Raw genomic sequence first — 20,218 nt, forward strand, 5'->3', positions numbered from 1 at the left:
TCCTACAATTCAATGAATCTAATGACACCTCATTTATTAAAATCTAGCAGCCGTTTAAGCTGCAGGCGATCACATTGGTAACGAATTTACACAAGCATAATTTTTTATGTATGAGGTGTGCTTTTCGTAACTGGGATTATTAGGTACACACTAAACAGTATATGAATATCGAGAGAATTGATAACCCTAGCTCAAATTGATAAAATGATAATAATATTTGTTTCGTGACCTATGCTCGGCTTAGCGAAATGTTCCCAATAGATTACCTTCAGTCTACATTCCACATAGGTATGTATGTAAACAGATTTACATACTTACAGCTATAGGTAAGTACCTAGGTACCTATCAGACTTCTTCATAACAAGATTGTTTACTCAAACACATTTAAATATTATTAGGTATACCTACCGACCAACGTTAAAAATCGTTATACTTACCTTAGTCATATTCTGATAAAACTTGATATTACTTTTGATTGACTTAGTCATATTCCGAAAAAGAATTGATAGCCAATTCTATAATAATAATCTTTCTGAATTATTCCTGCTTATTAACCCCCGACCCAAAAAGAGGGGTGTTATAAGTTTAACGTGTGTATCTGTGTATCTGTGTGTCTGTGTATCTGTGTATCTGTGTATCTGTCTGTGGCATCGTAGCGCCTATACGAATGAACCGATCTTAATTTAGTTTTTTTTGTTTGAAAGGTGGCTTGATCGAGAGTGTTCTTAGCTATAATCCAAAAAAATTGATTCAGCCGTTTAAGAGTTATCAGCTCTTTTCTAGTTTTCTTGTAGAAAAGAAGGTTAGATAACCGTTAGGTTCATAATATGATGTCAATTGGCAAATGTCAAGCTGTCAAGATGGACGTTGCCTAAATACATAATTATTTATTTGAAAATGATGTTTTGGAAAACTCAGATACTTTAGATAGTAGGCGCGGAATAGTCCAAGAAAATCAGTTCAGCCGTTTGGAAGTTATCAGGTCTTTTCGGTCTTTTCTAGTTACTGTAAGCTTCACTCGTCGGGGGTGTTATAAATTTTTAATTTACACTTGTTACCATAAACTATTGGCTAGAGAGTCTATTAAAATAAAATACTATAATGCTATAATATAATAATAAAATAAAATACTATAATAATAAAATACTGTAATGCATCATTATTGGTGTATATTTAAAGTCATATATCCTAATAATATTTTTCATTTCATCTTATTTAAAAGTATAACTTAGATCTGGACTCTCGAAATATCGTTTTTTAAATAAATTAATCAAGTAAGTGTCCTAGACGTAGGTACAATTATACACTGTAACTGTTGGTGGAGTAAATATAGTTATTTTTACTCCTTTTCACTCGAGGATAAGATAACACTAAAGGATGTGGTCAACGAACAAAGTGATAAGAGAAATACATTTGTAGTGAAAACAATATTGTATATTATCTTTAACCACATTTTTATCTTGAACATGTTTCGCGTTCGTCTACGATCTCACCTAATGGCGAGTGGTTCAGTGATCGAAGTGAACGTTAACTTAATGTTACCTTGAAAACATATTAATTTAAGCCCACACTTTCATTGATTGGTATTGAAACTGAATTAAAATGTCTCACGTCTTTGATCATTAGTGCAGAGAATTATATAATCAGACTAAACTCTATTCAAATACAGTCAGTAATTCAGTATACAGCGTCAGTTCGCTATACAGAATGTACACATAAAAACCCAAGACGAAATCCAGCGTCCCCTGGTCAAATACCCTGAAAATGTGTCTAAGAACCTCTTAGGTGATAATGCAAAAAACCGCATCAAAATCGACCCAATAGTTTTCTAGAAAATGGAAACAGTCAAGAGTGAATAGTCATCTTCTAGGCAAGCGCGCTCCATCTTAGGCTGTATCCCCCTACACTTTGTATGTATGTATTTGAAGTAGGGAGTACCTGTGTACTCCCTACTTCAAATTAAAACAATAAATTACACTTATCAACTTACCTATTCTAACTTTTCAGTTATATGCGTTATAAGCAATTAATAACATCGAAAACATCGTGAGGAAATCTGCATGCCTGAGGTATCCATAATGTTCTCAAAAGTGTGAGAAGTCTGCCAATCCGCACTCGGCCAGCGTGCTAGACTATGGCCAAAGCCTTCTCATTCTGAGAGGATTGGCACTTGTTCTCAGTAGTGAGCCAGCGATTGGTTGATCATGATGATACCTACTTATTTTTGTTCTTGTTACAGATTCACGAATGAACAGCGCCTCCGTCTAGTCCAGTTCGTCACAGGCACTTCCTCAATTCCTTACGAGGGCTTCTCAGCACTGCGAGGCTCGACGGGTCCGCGCCGCTTCTGCATAGAGCGCTGGGGAAGAATCGAGTCACTGCCTCGAGCCCACACCTGCTTCAACAGGCTCGACCTGCCGCCCTACCCTACGCTCCAGCTTCTACATGAAAAACTGCTGCTAGCCGTCGAAGAAACGAATACCTTCGGAATTGAGTAAATCCCAGACTAGCTTATTAAGCGTGGACAGTGAATTTCTTGAAAAGATATTTTCTCGTTTTGTTGCTTTTGAATCTAGTCTGTGGTTAAAACTTAGTCTGAGATCGATATAGAATACTAAGACTTTACTTAGCTTGAGATCTATAGAACCTACTTTGATTTTGCTCCAGATAAAGTTAATATGTACATTGTACATGTATCTTTTATAAATCTGTCTCGTTTTAACTGTCTTAAGTCTGACCAAAGCCAGTGCGCGCTGTAGAGTTCAGCCTTAGTTACAAGACAAAATTGATAGACATAAATGTCTCGTTTTATCTAAGGCTGAAATCTATAGATGACACTTTGACTTTGCTCAAACTCAAGACCCAGTTTAGTGAGACAGATTTATGTCAGTCACAACTTCCGTCTTGTTTTAGCTCTTTGGACTAAGCAAAGTGAAAGTACTCTCTATATATCCCAATATTAGTCTGCACTAAGTCAAAGTCCTAGATCTCAGCCTTAAAACCCTTACCAAAAGATAAACTAGCTGCTTATAAAACAATGAGTTTGATATACTAAGGTTGATTGTAAACACATTAGCGCTGTAAATTATGAGTATTATGACTCTCATGTAAATAATAGTCAATTGATTGTATAGTTGAGGACAAACAAAGATAGTGTTATATCTATTTGCTGTATGTATGTAATGTAGGTGTGCCAGAACGTTTACAATAAAGCTAGCCACGTATCTATTGGAGGTTTGTACTTTATAAACACTTTTATTGTAAGTGAAGTATATTGTGGCTGTGAATCGGGGCTCAAGTCCCAAGTTTAGTTATTACGCTTTTATGTCACTAATTTATAATAGTTATATTAAGAATCCTACAAGTTTTGAGAATTGTATAAGTTGGCGTTTTGTTACTCTGTCGATCAGTATTTTGTTTCTTTAAATTATTTCGATTTAAACACATATAAGTGATTACCTCTTAACACTCTTTATTGGCTATAACAGAGAAGCTATTAAAATTTACGAACATCACTTCCTAGTCAGCTAATATAAATATATGCTTATAATAAACATAACTGCAACAGAAATCATAATATTGCTTGTTCATCCCTGTAGTTACACTTACCTATTTATGTAATTAATATAATAATTGACATGTGGATGTTGTGATTTGTTTTGCTAATCTTATATTGATGTTCCTCTGTTAATTTATTGTAAAATTAACTATTCAAACAATCTGGAGAAATTTCATGCTCAAAATTTCTGTAAAACCAATGGAAATGGTCACATATTGAATGCAAGTGTATGTAAATACATTATTTATTGTTTATGTAAATCACACTCAAGTGTAAGTTCATTTTATTTTTGTAAGTAATATAGCTCTATTATGTTGGGTATTTAACTATTGAATATTGTTTTATTATGAGTAAATTCTAAGTAACTTGTTTTGTGTGAAAGTGATCAAATGTGTCAATATACAATATTACTTACATAAAACTGTGGTTTTATTTTTCTTCCATTAGTCATAATTTAATCTGGACGTTGATATAATAAACATAAGTAAATCAAGTCAATAATATAAGCATCACATCAGATACTTATCATTATTGAAACTCCTACTAACTAGATTTTAATGACAAAGGAAATATGATAACTTACAGGCAGAAATAACTGCATCAAACCAGAACGGACTTGCTGCAAGGGGGAGGAAGTCATTTGTGACCATAAGATGTTCTTGTTAGAGGAAGTGAAATTTGCAACTGAATAATAAAATAATAACAATAAAGCAAGAATGCACACATACAAAATGTTTATTTTTCAAGAAGTTTGTGTAACAACAAAAATCAACCTTGTTATTAAAGACCTTATCTTTTAAACATTTATAAAACTATTTACAGTGTAAAGTCTGCATCTGTCAACACAAACTGTGATACAAAATGCAACAGGTTAATTCACAATACTCTAAGCTAAGTTGTGACAGAGTTAATTTATTATGTGGCACAGTCCACAACTTTAAAAACTTATCGGATATTAGAACTCATCAAAATAAATGTAAGCCGATGTGATTATAATAGAAGCTACTGTTAAGATAGATTCATATACGCATGACTGTTGCTACGTGTATGCAAAGTAAACCCAGAGTCCTTCCCCTCCCTTACACCGAGCCGCACTCTGATCTCGCCTTCGTCACATCCCTGATAAAAATTTAAAGAACTGCACTTCACCAGCAGGATTTAGACACCAACATGGAGACAACGACTCAACCGAATGCAATATAATACACATCTCTGTAAATATTTTGTATATTTACTTCAAAAATAACGGTACATACAATTTAATCTGTATCTCTATCGTACTTTCGAAAGGAGAGAAGAACGGAGACTCGCCGCGAGTCTAGCTGAGAGAGGGGAAATCCTTGCTGTCGTCCACCTTAGGCGGAGCGACCTGGCTGCGCGCCGCCGGCCGCTCCTCGGGTGGCACCTCCGGCTCGCGTGGTGCGCCGCCCGGGGCGCCTCCGCCGCGGCCACCGCGCCCGCGCCCGCGCCCCCGCCCGCCGCGGCCACCGGTACCGCCGCGCCGCGCCGTGTCGTTGAACGTGAACTCGATGCCCAGCACGCGCTTCTGGCGTCCCACGCGCTGCGGGTAGTCAGCGATATCGTACTCCTCGTCATCTTCCTCCTCGTGCTCAGCTTGCTCTGCCTCCTTCTTCTTCTCCAGCAGCACGAGGTTCTTCCACTGGCTCAGGTCCTCGCCCTCGCCCGCCTTGCGCAGGTTGTACTGCGGTTGCGCGCGCGCGGCGTTGCGCAGCGCCTTGTACTCGTCCAGCGTGAGCTCGCGCGGCTCCTCCTCGGCCGGCGGCGCGCGCTCGGGCTCGGGCTGCTGGCCGTCGCCGGCCGCCGCCGCGTCCGCGGGCTTCTCCTCGGCCGCCTCGCCTTCGGACCCCGTCTTGTTCAACTCGTCCAAGTCGTCTTTGATCGTTCCCCAGTTGTGGGGACCGGCTCCTTCGCGTTTGTCGACGGGCTTCACGCCCGTCTTGTCCGAACCCGACCGCCTGTCGAACTCCCTCTTTCCTCGGCCATCGTAGCCCGGCCTGGGACCGCGCTGACCTTCGCGTGGCTCGCGCGGAGGTCTGGGGCCCCTACGCTCGCCTCCTTCGGGGTTCTCGTTGAAGTTGCGTCGTTCGAAGTTAGGCCTCCGGTCGCCGAAGTCGCGGCGAGGGGGCCTGGCTCCTTCCTTGTTCTCGACGGCTCCATTCTGCGGACGCTCCTCGCGACGCCGCGGGGGCGGTCTCTCCGTGTTGCGATCGGTCGTTCGCGGCGGACCTTTGTTCTTCTGTTGATCGCCACTTTTATTTTCCACGGACTTCACATTTTGGGTTTCTTTGATTCCCTTCCTTACAACGACACTGCCGCCTTTAGGCTTGACCTCGGGTTTACCCTTGTTCTCCTTCTCGGCGTCTTTGGTCTTTTTTTTTTGCTCTTTTGCCTGCTCTCGAGCTTTTATAGCATCAAGAGGATCGGACTCGTCGTCCAGGAAAAGAGCATATCTATTCACTATCCCCACACCGTAGGAATTCTCCATTGTGATCCTCTTGATGTTTTGATTACACAAAAACTAGATGTTTATGGATTGTTTTAGTGGAGCGACATTTTGCCTTATTTTATTGATTTCATTTATTTAATATGGCGGCTAAAGAACACACTAAAACGCCATATGACGGCAAGAATAGAGAACGGAGAACAGAGAATGAAAATGGCCGCACTCTTAACTTTTTAATGTCTATGATCGGATTAAGTGCTGCCAGCCCGTACTAAAATTTCCCTCAAGTGTTAAAATCGTGTCGTCATCTTGTAGTCCAATGGGTAACAATGGAAGCGGTCAAACATAAATCTTAAACATGTCAACGACTTCATAAAAATTTTTCCTGCACCGAGATCTTTGCACAGTTTCCTTTATGATACCTATAGTAAATGCATAATGTAAGTATAAAAAACCAATCTTATCTTTGTCTACAAAGCTACCTAGACAACTAAACTGTGACAACATTAAAAATCACTAACTATACTGTCTACGATGTAGACAAGGAATAAGGCTGGATTTTACGGAAACGTTTAAGTGCGGAAACCAGCCCAGAGAGAAGAAGAAGAAGGCTGGATTTTTTCAAAGGGATAACTGATGATTTATATTTTCATGGCGTGAATTCGCGGGTGGTCGTTAGTTTTTTAATAAAAGGATACATAAGTTTTTTGCACAAAGAATGGGAATGAACTCCTGTGTAATAAATAGAAATTCTAAATACAAGTCATGTTGTCGATAATAATCGAAGTGTTCTGAATCACCCTGCAAGAATTTTAAGTCAAAACGTACCACATCATTATGCTTTCATTCGTTTTGTTCTACACAGACTACGTTTGGAGAATTAACCTGAATTTTAAAAAGCTGTTTCTCTCACACTCACTCAATGATTTCTCCATTCTGGTGTACTTTCTATTCGTACTAAGGTTAGATTTCAGTAATGGTTTTTTGAAGCTCCTCGACGAATTCACAAATTCCTGCCCCTAAAAATCTTCCTTTCCCCTAAATATAGGCTGAAATCCCCAAAAGTGGCACTTCTGCTGTTTATGGTTTTCTACTCAGAGCCAATAAGGTCAGTACAGGGTGGGTAACATTAATATATTATAGTTTTATGCGTTAATTTTGTGAATATTCTCTCCGGATTTTTTAAAATATTGCGAAAATAAAAGTGCATATGTACATTTCAATTACACATTCAATCTGTTGAAGCAAGTTTAAGTTGAATAGAAATATTCAAGCAAACTTTAACACTACACTTTTAAAACTTTTACATTATAAAAGACTAGCTGATGCCCACGACTTCATTCCCGTGGATATTGGTTTTTAAAAATCGCGTTGGAACTCATTGATTCTTTGAGATAAAAAAAGCCTATGTGTTAATACAGGGTATACCTACATCTCCATTTCAAATTTCAGCCTTTGTTCTGTAGTTTTTGCGTGAAAGATTCACAAACATCCATAATACATACATACAAACTTTAACGTTTTAGGATGACGCGCTCCACGCATTAGGTAGGTAGTAGGTACCTACCTTATGCAAAAAAAGAATGATGTAAATTTTTTTTTAAAGAGCAACTAGCGCTTTTCTCATGCTGGTTATGCTCGGTGAAGGGTATTCAGAATAATAAGTGGGATAGTTATATTTTCACAATTTCAAAGTACTTTCAAAAGTTTATTCGTCTATTTTTTTATTTAGCAGATTTATAACCATCTAAAATATTTTTTTCATACATTTATGATTCCATCTAAAATATTTCAAACCAAAATAAATATAAACATTTTAACAATATTTATTTAAAAAAAATCACAAAGCAAATAAACTAAAACTTTACAAAAGTTTGAAATCCTAGAAAATTCGGTTACAAATAAAACATCACCAATGTACAGCATTTTGGCATACATACGCTAATAAGTGCTGAAAGTTATTATCACTAACATATTTTCTTGCCTTTGCCACCACTTCCTCCTGATCCTAGGCAAGTATCCATCAACAACCCACAAACAAGGTAGGGATCGCAGTCCCCAGCCGGTCTTCGGTCCTCCATGAAACCTTTACCTTTCTCTTTTATGTTTCTTTGTAATCGAATAGAGGCTTTTCTGTTCGCTATGCCCCAAGAAAACTTTTCAAAAGGTGCCGTCTCGAACTTTCCAGACAACCGCATGCGATTTGTTTGCTCATCAGCTCCGTATCGTTTCATATGCTTCATATGATTCTGTTCTAATTTTTTAATACATTCCTCGATGAACTTGTAACCGCCATCTGAACGCATTCTTTTTGTACTAAAATTGTGATGCATACCAACACCTGGATGTTTCGGGCCCATGGGCTTTGGGTGGTAAGTTATAACAACACCGTAGTCTTCAGCTACTCGAGACATAAGAAATCGTGACATCCACAAGTCATCTGGAGCTTTTATACCTATGGTTGTACCTATTTGCCACTCCCAGCAAGCGAACATAACCTCAGCATTTGTACCCTCAAAATCACACCCTGCATACAAGCAGCACTTTGAATGAGCTTCACTTACATCTCTTCCAGCTATATATTTAGCGCCTACTCCACAGTAAGAAAACTCATAATTAACAGCTGGGAAACCACCTCCTTTAGGCCAGCCCAAACCCCAGCCGTCAACATCCAACATAGTATACTCCTGCTCTAGACCAAACCATGGCTCTTCAGATCTATGCGCTTCACAAAGATCATTGCAGAATTTCCTATGATTAGTAGCGGCTGGTGAACCGTCTGCCATATACACTTCGTTGAGCACAATCACATGGGGCTCTAGTCTGAAAGGGTCTCTATATACCGCACAAGGCTTCAAGCTCACGTCGGAGTTATCAGTGGTGGCTTGACCACAGGAACTCCCATCAAAACCCCAACCGGGTGCTACGTCGGCGCTGTGAGGAGTACAGTTCAGAATTCTATCCTTACATCTCATGTTGATGCCTGATCCGTCGATCCAGCAGTATGTTGCCAAAACCTTATTGCAGGGCATTGGTAGTCTTATGTATCTGTCCATTACTTTTTTGTTCATAATATGATTAATAGATTGTTTTAGCATATACCTTTTTGATATGGAAAATATGCCTACATGGTTTTGCAGTTTACAAAAACACTTCAAAAAGCTCTCCATCTTGGGATTTTATTCTTTTTTCAACAACTTTTAGAGAATTTAACATTTAAATGAAACGGAAATTTTTCTATAAAATATTTCGTATTCTGTTAAATTTTTCTTGACGCATACTTAATTTAAAATTGAAAGACGTGTCCTTGTGTCGTAAAATATTTTTTTAAACTGTTTTCAGAAAAGCAAGCGCTATCAAGCCTGTCAATTCAAGCAAGTATCTGCTAAGAGAGCGCAAACTCGATACGGATCGCAATCTCCAGCTGGTCTTCTATCTTCAAGAAAACCTTTTCCTTTTAACATAACTCCTCTCTGAATTCTCACCGATGCTCCTCTATCTGCCACTGCCCACTTGCATGTGTCGAAAGAGGCAGTCTCAAACTTTCCTGTAAGCCTTTTCTTGTTTTCTGTTCCATCTCCAAGTCCATAGCTGTTCATGTACTCCATGTGTTTATCACAAAGGATTTTACTCACTCTTTCTATTTCAGCTAGTCCTCCATCATCTCTCATTTTTTTAACACTAAAATTATGATGACAGCCTATTCCTGGTTGATGTTTTCCCATTGGTTTTGGATGGTAACTGATAATAGTACTAAAATGTTCAGCTATCCTGTTTAAAATATACCGCCCGACCCATAAGTCATCTGCAGCTTTTATCCCTAAAGTGGTTCCAACTTGATATTCCCAAGATCCTTTCATAACCTCAGCGTTACATCCTCCGTAGTCCATACCGGAGTAAATACAAGCTCTCGCATGGCATTCTACAATCTCTCTTCCAGCGATGTTTTCGCCGTTGCCACAATATGAAAATTTTGATTTAGTTACTGGAAAGCCACGACATTTTGGCCATCCTAGTGGCCACATATCCGTATCGAACATAGTATATTCTTGTTCAATTCCAAACCATGGTTCTTGGTCTGATATTCTACTAAGTACATTTGCGCAATGTGCTCTGTGATTAGTTGCTGTGGGTTTCCCATCACCATGAAATGTTTCACAAAGTATAATGATGTGTGGACTTTTACGAAATGGATCTCTATAAATTGCACAAGGAATTAACATAGTGTCCGAGTCATGCGTTTTAGCTTGGCCTGTTGAACTTCCATCAAATGACCATTTAGGTACCATTGTGAGATCACATGGTACCCTCTCTAAAATACGATCCTTAGAACGCAAATTGATTCCACTTCCGTCAATCCAAACATACGTTGCTAATATTTTGTCTTTTGGCAACGCTAAATTGATATAGTGGTTATAATAAGCGTTTATTGGCGTATTCATTTTCGTTGTTCCAGAGGAAAAATGTTCTTGAGCCACAGTACGCGCATGAATTCGAATATTAGAGAAAATTTTGAGGATATTATTTCTTTTATATAAAATTAATTTCATAATAGTCATAACTTTAACAAAAGTTATCAAAGTACCTAGTTAAATAATTAATTTATTAAAAATGTCTGTAACAAATATGACGAAAATCAAATAAATCGATTTGGAAATATCAGGATGGTTATGAGAAAAAAAAATCTAGTAGCATTAAAAAGATTATTATAACATGAAATTGCGAATGGGACGTATCTAAGTCTTATCTCAAAACTTACAGTGACTAAGCCTTTTTATGGCGTTCACTGCCCATTGCTTTACAATAGGTACGAGGATTATGCCAAAAGAAATCAGATCGTTAGATATTCAAAAATTATAAATTGCATTCTATAATACAGGTATCGATTTTTTCGAAGTAAGCATTCATCCTAGACATGTTTAGATTAGTATAAACTTTTATGGAAAATACTTCTGATCATTCTTTTATTAACATCTCAGAAATTCCAAAGTTCTAGCAACTAGGGCACCTTCTTTTCTTTCAACCCATTTCAACCCCATTATTTTTATTTTTTTCTTTGATTTTTGAAAACAGGTAAAAATGACAAGGGCAAATGTGGCTGGTAAGATAGAATAGAATAGAATAGGCATGTTTTTCGAAGTGAAATAGTTGAGTATTCTGGCAGAAGTATGTGGAGCGGCGTTGTCGTAATGCCAGAGAAGATCCCGGATTCTTAACTTTGGCCGCTTGTCACACCAAGCTGACCTCAGAATAATTAATAAAAGGGGTGGCACTCTAAAATTAATAAAGCTAACAATACTTTTGAGGCACAAACTTTCATAGATAAACCTACCTACGGGTACCATGTACGGAACATACGGGTTACCTGGGAGAGATCACTTTAGTGATAAGGTCGCCCTTAGCATTTCTAAAATTGTATCATTTATTATTATCTTTGTATTTCTTGTGCAATAAAGCTGTTTAAATAAATAAATAAATAGATCATTCAGAGTTAACCACCCTTTTATCCTCTACCACCACAGTAGTAATGTGTACCGATTTGCAAATGAGGTACTTAACCATTTTTTTCTGTGTTTCATGGTTTCGTGCATGGTTCATTTCGGAAAAGTCGGCTCATGTTCAAAGCACCATACCGTTGACTGTCTCTTTGCTATAACGACATTTTGGCAGTATGTACCTAACTTAGTTTCTCGCCAGCTTCGATTTTATCTATTATTAATTAAATTAACGACCAATAATAACAATGCAAAAATCATGTCGAATGAGCCCATTGATGCAAGTAAATGCCCGCCAAATTATTTTTGAAAAAGTCTACATTTTTTTTTGAAAAGTTCTAATTTTTCTAAAGTTACCCGTAACTCTGCACCTTACAAAATCCATAGAGCAAGAACGAAACAGGAGCGGAATCCCGTTGGATGACATAATTTCTCTATGATACTATTTTAACTGGTCACGTCAATGTCATTCAGTTGTCATTGTCATTGATTGGCTTGTCAGTTGTCATAGTCATATTTATTATTTATTTTATATTGATAATTAATTGCTTTGCTGCTTTGCTCATTGTTGTACTCAGAATCTTGGAATTTGGATATTGTATGAGTAAGAGTTGTGTTGATATACCATGTTGATATCCACAGCAACAAAATAATCCACAATATCCAATTGATTGTAATAGGTACCGTTAGTAATGGAAACGTAAGTAACTAATAATTTATCAAGTAGCTAAGTATACTTATTTATTTACTTACTCTAAATTCCAATCTTCATGTGCTCCAAAGTACCACTTCAGCCAATTCAGCAATTAATAAATAACAGCACAGTACCTAGGTACAAACTGCATACCATATTAATTCAATACAATTACTATATTAGGTAGAGTAGTATATTTTTAACCCACCATTAAAATTAGAGCGCCAAGTAAAACTACTCTTGACTTAGCTGAACCTTCAAGGCCAGTAACATAAAATTTGTTTCACAACCATCCAAGACCTTAACAATTCGTTTTACCACCGGGGTTAGGTATAAAGAGTCCCTGGTTCAATATTTCAGGATAAATAAAGGATTGAGGAAGCTGCGTAGGTCGTCCTGCCCATTTACAGCGTCACCAGGTGGGGTCGCGATTGCAGAGCACTGCCTACGCAGCTGTTTAATACTTACAACCATTCCACACCCATCTTTTCTTGCTCGTGTGTATTCTTGTAAACTTTGTTTATCTAGAGCCAACATAATCTATTTGCTATATCTGCCTGATATATCAACATAGAGCTAAAATCCCTGGGTCTAGAGATTTTAAATGTAGGTTCTCTTTATTAATAAGTATAATGTAGACCTACACCAAGAAAGAAATTTTAAAAATTTCAATGTGATCTTTAGAAACCTCAATCCACACAATGTTATGGGAAAAACTAGTATTTTTTTACTGATAAAAATGTATTCCTTGCTTTCAGAACAAAGGCAAATGCAGCATTTTTGTGCAACTATGAAGTGATGCAGATATTACAGAAGTTGAAAGATAATACACAGAAGAAGCATAAAAGGGAAGGATCATTAGCTACTGTGACATATGAGGTGCTAAAACTTCTCACATTATAGAGCCCTTTCTAAGTTACTAATTTTCTGTTTCAAATAATTAAAAACTTTGTTCAGTTCACACACAGTAGCACATTAAATCTTCAAAATGATATTAATGCAGAATATTAAGAGAAGGATAGTTGTAGGGTTTGTTTATTATACACATTGTTGCCAAGTTTAAAAAAAATACATTTTAGACAAGAAGGTCAATCCTGGATCCACCTCTAACATTTCTGCGTAATGTGTGTTTTAAGCAATTAAGTATGAACATTAACAGTGAAGCATGTGAACTAAGGTGAGGAGGCCTAAGAGTTTTCCATAATGTTCTCAAACATAAGAGTTTTCCATAATGTTCTCAAACATGAAGTATGCCAATCCACACTCTGACAGGATGGTACTTTGGTCAAACCCTTCTCATTCAGAAAGCCAATCCATGCTCAGTAGTGAGCCGGTAAGGGGTTGATGATGATGATGATGAACATTATTAGGAAGCTTGCACCTCGCTGGTTATGTGAATAAATTGAAAGTTTAAGTTAAGAATTCCAAAATTGTAAAATATTTGATTGTCAAAAACATGTTTTATATTGATCTACATTCACATTGGTACTGAATCTGTTGGGAACTAAATTTTAGACTATTTGCATCCTCTTCTTACTAATGTAATATGAAAAGAATAGACAGTTTTAAATTAAATTTAGAGCTGTCAAACCTCCTGACTTTGGCTAGCAGTTGCAAGCCTATTGTGTAGTGTGCCCTAATATTTAGTCATTAAATGTAAAATTCATTTTCCGTCCTTTTTTAGCAATTTCAAAAGGAGGAGGATGCAGCTACTCCAGATTTAGTTTAGAGGAAGACAAAGCCGCTGAGGTTTTGTCTTCCTTAAACGAAATATAACAGGCACAGACTGTCAACAGATAGTATAGAACATAGATCTATAGGTCTTTGCCTGTCCCGAAGACTATTCTAAAAACAACAATTTAATGTTTAAACTTAAACCATGTGGTTATTATTTTGCAGACAGTTCACTACTTGCAAGACACAGAGTGCCAGAATCAAAGTGCGGAATCGATCCAGAAGTTTCTGGAAGCCATGAAAGGTTTCAAATTGACTAAATCTGAGAAGTTAATGATGGTTAACACACCCCCTAGAACTGAACTGGAGATACAATTGGTAAATATCATTTTGTGTGAAATATGTTTGGAATAGTGAACTAAACACTTCAGTTGGTCATTATTCACTAGATAGTATTGATACAAACTAAGAATTGTGTCCTACAGATTGACAACATTTGTACAATGTGGTAGTCAATGGCCAAACCTTTTTCATTCTGGGAGAAGGCCCATGGTCAGGCGGACGGGTAATGGATTGATCATGAGAAAGTATCTAAAACCAATGTTAATTCCTGTTGTTTGGTTCATTAAGTGAGAACATTGTGATTTTGAATAACATCATTATTTAAAAAATACCTTTGCTTGTTTTATACAAAAGATTTGCCCGAAAACAAACATATTTTGTTTCAAGATGGTGGGATTATACATCTCGAAATCCTGCACAAATACGGAAATGGATACAAATATCCATACCAATGATAATGTTTAAGGCCCTGCTCATAACGTAAATAGTAAAGTAATCTACACTCTAGTAGCACAGATGTAATTTAAATTCATCTAGACAATCTAGATACCTGATAAATCTAGGTAGATACAGTATAACATTATATTCTTCCTCAAACAACATTATACAACATTATATTTTTTTTCAAATTTGATTTTTCATTTGATTTCAGATAGTGCAAGAAAGTGAAGAGAGGTTATCAGAAGAAGATGTCAGGAAAATTATAGCCCTGGCAAATGAATTCTTTCCAGCAAGTTCATAGCATGAAATATAATATTTTTTTATTATTGACTTTATCAACCTTCTGTCAAACCGACGCGAATCCCGTACTGGATGCAGGAAGATAGTTCGCGCCGTGTTATCTAACTTGTATGGACGTGGACGTGTTTTAAGTGACGTTGTTAGTTGCTTTGGAAAACTTTTTTTTTAAATTTATAGTCTAGCACTTGGCTGCAATCAGACCTGCTCTGCCGTCCTAACAAAGAGTGCAATAAGTCGAGTTTTTGGGCAAATTGACTTAAGACCATATCCGTAATCAGGAAAATGAGCTCTATATTTTCGCCTTAGACGTCTTTTTTGTATCTTCAGTAGTTTCGGTTCTGTTGGTTATCAAAACTGCAATATGTAATATTACGATTTGTAAGTAGCTAATCATAACCGCGAATATCTCGAAAGTAGTCGAAACCTAGTTATTGCTCTCTTCGTTAGGACGGCAGTGCTGGGAATTGATAATGGGGGCTAAGATGGAGCGCGCTTGCCTAGATGTCAATTCACTCTTACTTTAATACACAATTACTTTTGCCAATTTGTGTGCTGTATCCCGCACAGTATCTGATTCGTTTTGACCGAAACTTCGAACTTTTGTATAATTTGTGATGTAAATTACGTGTATAATTGATTAGTATAAATCGGTATTTTAAAATAAATTTTATTTTCTATTTTTCTACAAAATGAAGATTGTTTCAAGGAAAAATTGATTTTGTAAAGTGGTTTGTTATCAAATAAAAATAAAAGAATACCCGGCTTAGTTTGTTGTGTGCTCTTCTCAGACTTGGGCGCGTTTGGAACCCTCGTAGCTTTAGTTTTAAGTTTACGTACCTAATTAATTATCACCACTGTGTATATCATCTTTCAAATCTTAAAAATCGGACAAACAAAATAGGTACAAAGGTGTACATTGTACACCCTTTGTACCTATTTTGAATAAATGATTTTGATTTGATTTGAAATTAACAACCCTGGAGCTGCTCAGTGTACAAAGCTTTTGCATATGACTTGGCAAATAAATAAAAATTAACGTAACGCAAATATTTGTTTTATTGTTACTACTACAATCAGATAATTAGGTACTTTGATATTGATATATAGACGATGATGGTGAGCACAGATTAGCCAGAAAATACCCGGCGTGGTGGATTAAAGTGGATAAAATTCTCATCCAAAAAATATGTCTGAACGTATAGAACGCGGCAGGTGGAGATGGCAATCAGTTGGGGACGCCCCGCACACCCGCTCAGCCCCCGCGCTAATACCCTGATTGCCATCTCGACTTGTTGTGTACTAACTATATACAGTGGGCCCCCGGTAATCCGGCCCCTGCCTAATCCGGCACCCCCTGTAATCCGACAAGTCTATTGTTATTGAATTTACTTTGACTTACATAGTGAAGTAGGTACCTATGATTTGTACTCCAGAGTATGTAGAACATACAGAATCTTATCATTGGATCTTTAATTTCTCGGATTACAAGGTACTGTTTGTAAAAAAAAACCGGACTATAGGGGGTCTTAGGCAGTAATCTATAATCCGACAAATTCGATAGTTCGACACTGCCCTGCAAAACGTTCGTCGGATTACCAGGGGTCCACTGTATTTAATTTGTTCAGTAGGCCTCATGGATGTCTAATGGACGTATTATTCCTGAAAATCGACCAAGTGCACTCTGACTTGCGTACACAGGGTTCCGTGCCACGAACCCTAATAAAAACTACTACACATACACACGATAATAATATCATCAGAGCATAAGCCATTAATGTCTATTGTCTGGAAAAGTGCAAGGTAATATCCTGAAGAGATCCTGAGGTATTTTTAGGGTTCCGTATCCGCAGGGCGCCAACTGCCAGCGACTCTATCACGAAGCCTCCGCTGTCCGTTTGTCCGTCAGTGGGCTCTATCTTGTGAATCCTAGAGTAGAGTAGGTAGAGTTGCATTTCTGTTGCCGCTATAACAGCAAATAATAAAAAAATACGGAACCAAACGCTTCGTGTGCGAGTCAGACTCGCACTTGACCGACTTTTTAACAGAATTACCTATGGAGGAGTATTTATTTATTAACACCTTACCTCATGGATCATACCGTGTACGAACAATAAAATTACATATACCTACAAGTAGGACGTATTTAGTTTGCACGTCTTCCTAATTCCATGAGAATACTTCATGCCACTGCCATCTTTACGAATATGGAAGAACTACATAGGTGCATTGTAAAGTCAAACCATTTTCTTAGGTATTTTAGTGTTGTTATGTAGTTGAAAGTACTTTCTTGCATAGATGTATGTATATGTTACTTGTTTTGTTATAATATTAAATCAGTGTGAACATTATGTTACATGTTTTGTTAATCAAAATTATTTTAAAGGCACAATATTATATGACATCATGTTTTTAAACGACGTATGTTATTATTTTTGTAATATAGCAACACAAAAATATTCTAGTTTTCAACGCCATCTAGTTACACACTTGGCATCGTAATGACCCCAAGTGACGTACGGCCATGCAACTTTCGAACTTGAAACAACAGAATAGTGACATTCGCCAGAAGCGGAATTCGAAGTATCAGCGAGCGCCGAGCAGCGAGCAGCGAGTCCGCGACGAGAGCGCTGGCAAGTGGCAACAGAAACGTGTACGGCGAAGTGCGGTCGACTCGTCGATTCGCAGCTGTCCAACCGCGTTTGACAATTTTAAAGTTTTACTCGAAACGCGTGTGTAAATAAACAAATTGTCTTATTACTTTTCGTTAAGAAAATGAAGTGAAACAAATGTTTGTTTATCAACCGTGCATAATATAAAGTGGAGCTTCGTTAGTTCGAGCCTTCGAAACCTTAACCGCTTCTCGCAATGACAAGGGAGAGCATTCAGTTACCTTTTGAGAAAACGGAGGCATTTAAAATGGTTTAAGTCGACGCTTTTATAACGTATAAGTGAATTCGTTCAGTATAAGGACTACTGTGTTTCGTTTTGTGACAATTTGGAGTTCTTTTCGAGTCGGTCGTTAGTCGCGACGCATTGAAAATGAGTGTTTTGAGTGGTTTGAGCAAGGCTGACTTCAAAACGGCGAGTGATGGGCTGTTGGAGCTCTCTGAGGAGCGACTCCGCAGCATCATGCGCACGGAGCCGATCACAGACGTCTATCACGTCGAACAGACACCCTTTGCAAGGTCAGTTTGTACAACTTCACAACTTGTCACCAATGTCACATAACTTTGTTCTAAAACTTTTCAATAACACATAAAAGTCTAAAGAAACTACGATATAAATAGCAGGATCTCTCGCTAGGCGTTTCCATTCAAGCCTATAAAAGTTGCTCTCAAAGTCACAAGTTATATTGATAATAAACTTGCCACCAGCAACAGGTTTCTAAGTCCCAACACTTGTATATCATATTTAAATTTGTCTTTAATTAAATCATCAGCTAGCAGATATCTGCATATGTTTTAATATGTTAAGTATTTGTTCATATTGCTTTCATTTGCTCATATTAATTTGATTTAAGAAATAATAAACATAAAATAATTTCATGGCCATATTATCAGCTCTATCAGTGTGTGTCATAGGCTAGCACTTATAGCCATACAGTTTTATTACACAAACACATAGATGCTTGTACTCAGTGTTTGAGTGTGATTGTAACATATAATTTACAGTTGCCTTGTGAAATGGCTGGGCATAATATAATGTTTATCTCAACATTCCTGATAAAAATGACTGATGATAGCTGAGTGTGTTGATAGTGAAGATAACATTGTTTTATTCACCTGTATTGAGACTCAAGTATTGTACATGAGCATCCATAATCATATTTCTTACATTTTGAAGGATTGTAAACAATTTCTGATCAATTTAATACACACAGGCCCAAACTTAATCAATCAAGTGTTTAAAATATTAATAAACAAAGTCACTTTTATAGTCCAAATACTTAATATTTAAATTAAGTAACTTTAGATTTAATAAGTTAATTATAAACCATGAATTGAATCATGAATGTTTATGTTTGACTATGACTTATTTGTTATAATGTCTTCTTCGACTTAGTGTTTTCCCACCTAGATGGTGTCCTCTTTCCTAGATGTTGCCCAGTTTTGATTATCTGAGTTACTCAGTCTATTGGCTTTCAAGTCCATATTCACAACGTCCGGCCAATGCTTGTTTGGGTTTTGCTACATAAGATGCAATAAGGCCTATGTCCAAAAGTAGATAAATTCACAGGCTTGTGATCACAATCGTTTTAAAAGGGACTGATGACCTACTTATGTAAAGTAGAGACAGTTTGTGGTGCACTTTAACTAGTCCACTCCACCTCAGCCAGTGTCAGCATTTACCAGCAGGGTTTGCATATATGCACTGATCTGTAAATGAAAAACAAAACTTCAGAGTGATGAGATGTGGCTGGATGAGGAAATGTTGGCCCAATGTGGCAGACAGAGACCTTCACTAATGGGTTGTGCTTGTTTATTGGTGGGTATGATGACAATTAACTTTTAGTATTTCATTTGCAATTGCATATTATGATAGATATAATAGGTACATAGATTTGTAATCAAGCATAGTTCTTAATGTTGCTGTAAAATAACCTTTTCCAGTATTGCATTAGAGTGGGGTCAATTAAGTAATTATACTTAATAGTAGGTAGTTCAAGTAAATAATAAAATCAAAATTGATAACTTAAGTATAGTAATTATGTAACTCAGTTGTTCAATATTATTTATCTATTTACTTAATTTTTTAATTAAGTACAAAAAAATTACGTACATTTGGTGTAAAAAGTAATCTGAACAGGCATTAATAATATTGAAAGACTAAGGTACAAAGTTAATTATTAAAGGGTTGATTTATATTAATAATAGCAATTCCAAGTGAAAATCGTCAATTTTGCATAGCACTTCTATCTCCACAATGTAATGCACAAGTTCATTGTTTATTTTGTTGAGATAGAGGTCAATATTCTAGTTATGTAAAATTTTAGATTTTCACTTTGATTTGCTGTCTATGTGAATCAATCCTAAGAGAATACTTACCTACTCAATTAATATACAATACTTTTAAATAACATATTTTAAGATATCAATTCAGATGAAACTTGTTTAATAAGTGGGTTCAACTGCTCACTCAGTGTTGGTATAATACCTACATTATTTTGTTAATCTGCAACAAAATTACTAGGTGCGTACTTACCTAACAAAATTGATTTTGTAATTTTTTCTTGAAAACTTAATACTTAC

The 20,218-nt window shown here is 36.9% G+C and overlaps 6 protein-coding genes across 13 annotated transcripts in view; 3 read left to right on the forward strand and 3 right to left on the reverse strand.

Moving 5' to 3' along the window:
- The window catches only part of LOC123881104 (E3 ubiquitin-protein ligase HECW2), a 128,351-nt gene extending 123,564 nt beyond the window's left edge, over positions 1–4,787 (forward strand). For all 8 annotated transcript variants that reach the window (XM_045929676.1, XM_045929677.1, XM_045929678.1 and 5 more), the window contains one exon: positions 2,240–4,787. In XM_045929676.1, the coding sequence (XP_045785632.1) occupies positions 2,240–2,498 (259 nt within the window). In that variant the 3' untranslated portion in view covers positions 2,499–4,787. The remainder of the gene's footprint in view (positions 1–2,239) is intronic.
- On the reverse strand, positions 4,279–6,261 carry LOC123881107 (plasminogen activator inhibitor 1 RNA-binding protein-like). Its single transcript, XM_045929684.1, has one exon. It carries the CDS (start codon positions 6,063–6,065, stop codon positions 4,878–4,880), a length of 1,188 nt encoding a protein of 395 aa, XP_045785640.1. The 5' UTR covers positions 6,066–6,261; the 3' UTR covers positions 4,279–4,877.
- A 1,572-nt stretch (positions 6,262–7,833) lies between these two features.
- On the reverse strand, positions 7,834–9,198 carry LOC123879847 (glutamine synthetase 1, mitochondrial-like). The gene has a single exon (XM_045927741.1). It carries the CDS (start codon positions 9,191–9,193, stop codon positions 7,991–7,993), a length of 1,203 nt encoding a protein of 400 aa, XP_045783697.1. The 5' UTR covers positions 9,194–9,198; the 3' UTR covers positions 7,834–7,990.
- A 190-nt stretch (positions 9,199–9,388) lies between these two features.
- LOC123879854 (glutamine synthetase 1, mitochondrial-like) lies at positions 9,389–10,688 on the reverse strand. Its single transcript, XM_045927747.1, has one exon. The coding sequence runs from the start codon at positions 10,580–10,582 to the stop codon at positions 9,389–9,391; it is 1,194 nt and encodes a 397-aa protein (XP_045783703.1). The 5' UTR covers positions 10,583–10,688.
- A 1,333-nt stretch (positions 10,689–12,021) lies between these two features.
- Positions 12,022–15,038, forward strand: LOC123881197 (DNA-directed RNA polymerase III subunit RPC9-like). Its single transcript, XM_045929853.1, has 4 exons — positions 12,022–12,218; positions 12,971–13,091; positions 14,112–14,264; positions 14,881–15,038. Exons 1-4 carry the CDS (start codon positions 12,211–12,213, stop codon positions 14,968–14,970), a joined length of 372 nt encoding a protein of 123 aa, XP_045785809.1. The 5' UTR covers positions 12,022–12,210; the 3' UTR covers positions 14,971–15,038.
- A 2,489-nt stretch (positions 15,039–17,527) lies between these two features.
- Positions 17,528–20,218, forward strand: part of LOC123881009 (serine/threonine-protein kinase 17A) — a 303,828-nt gene continuing 301,137 nt past the window's right edge. The window contains exon 1 of the mRNA XM_045929524.1: positions 17,528–18,154. Within this exon, the coding sequence (XP_045785480.1) occupies positions 18,009–18,154 (146 nt within the window). The 5' untranslated portion in view covers positions 17,528–18,008. The remainder of the gene's footprint in view (positions 18,155–20,218) is intronic.

Source organism: Maniola jurtina, chromosome 3 (genome assembly GCF_905333055.1).
Source record: "Maniola jurtina chromosome 3, ilManJurt1.1, whole genome shotgun sequence".
In the NCBI taxonomy this organism is placed as follows: Eukaryota; Metazoa; Arthropoda; class Insecta; order Lepidoptera; family Nymphalidae; genus Maniola; species Maniola jurtina.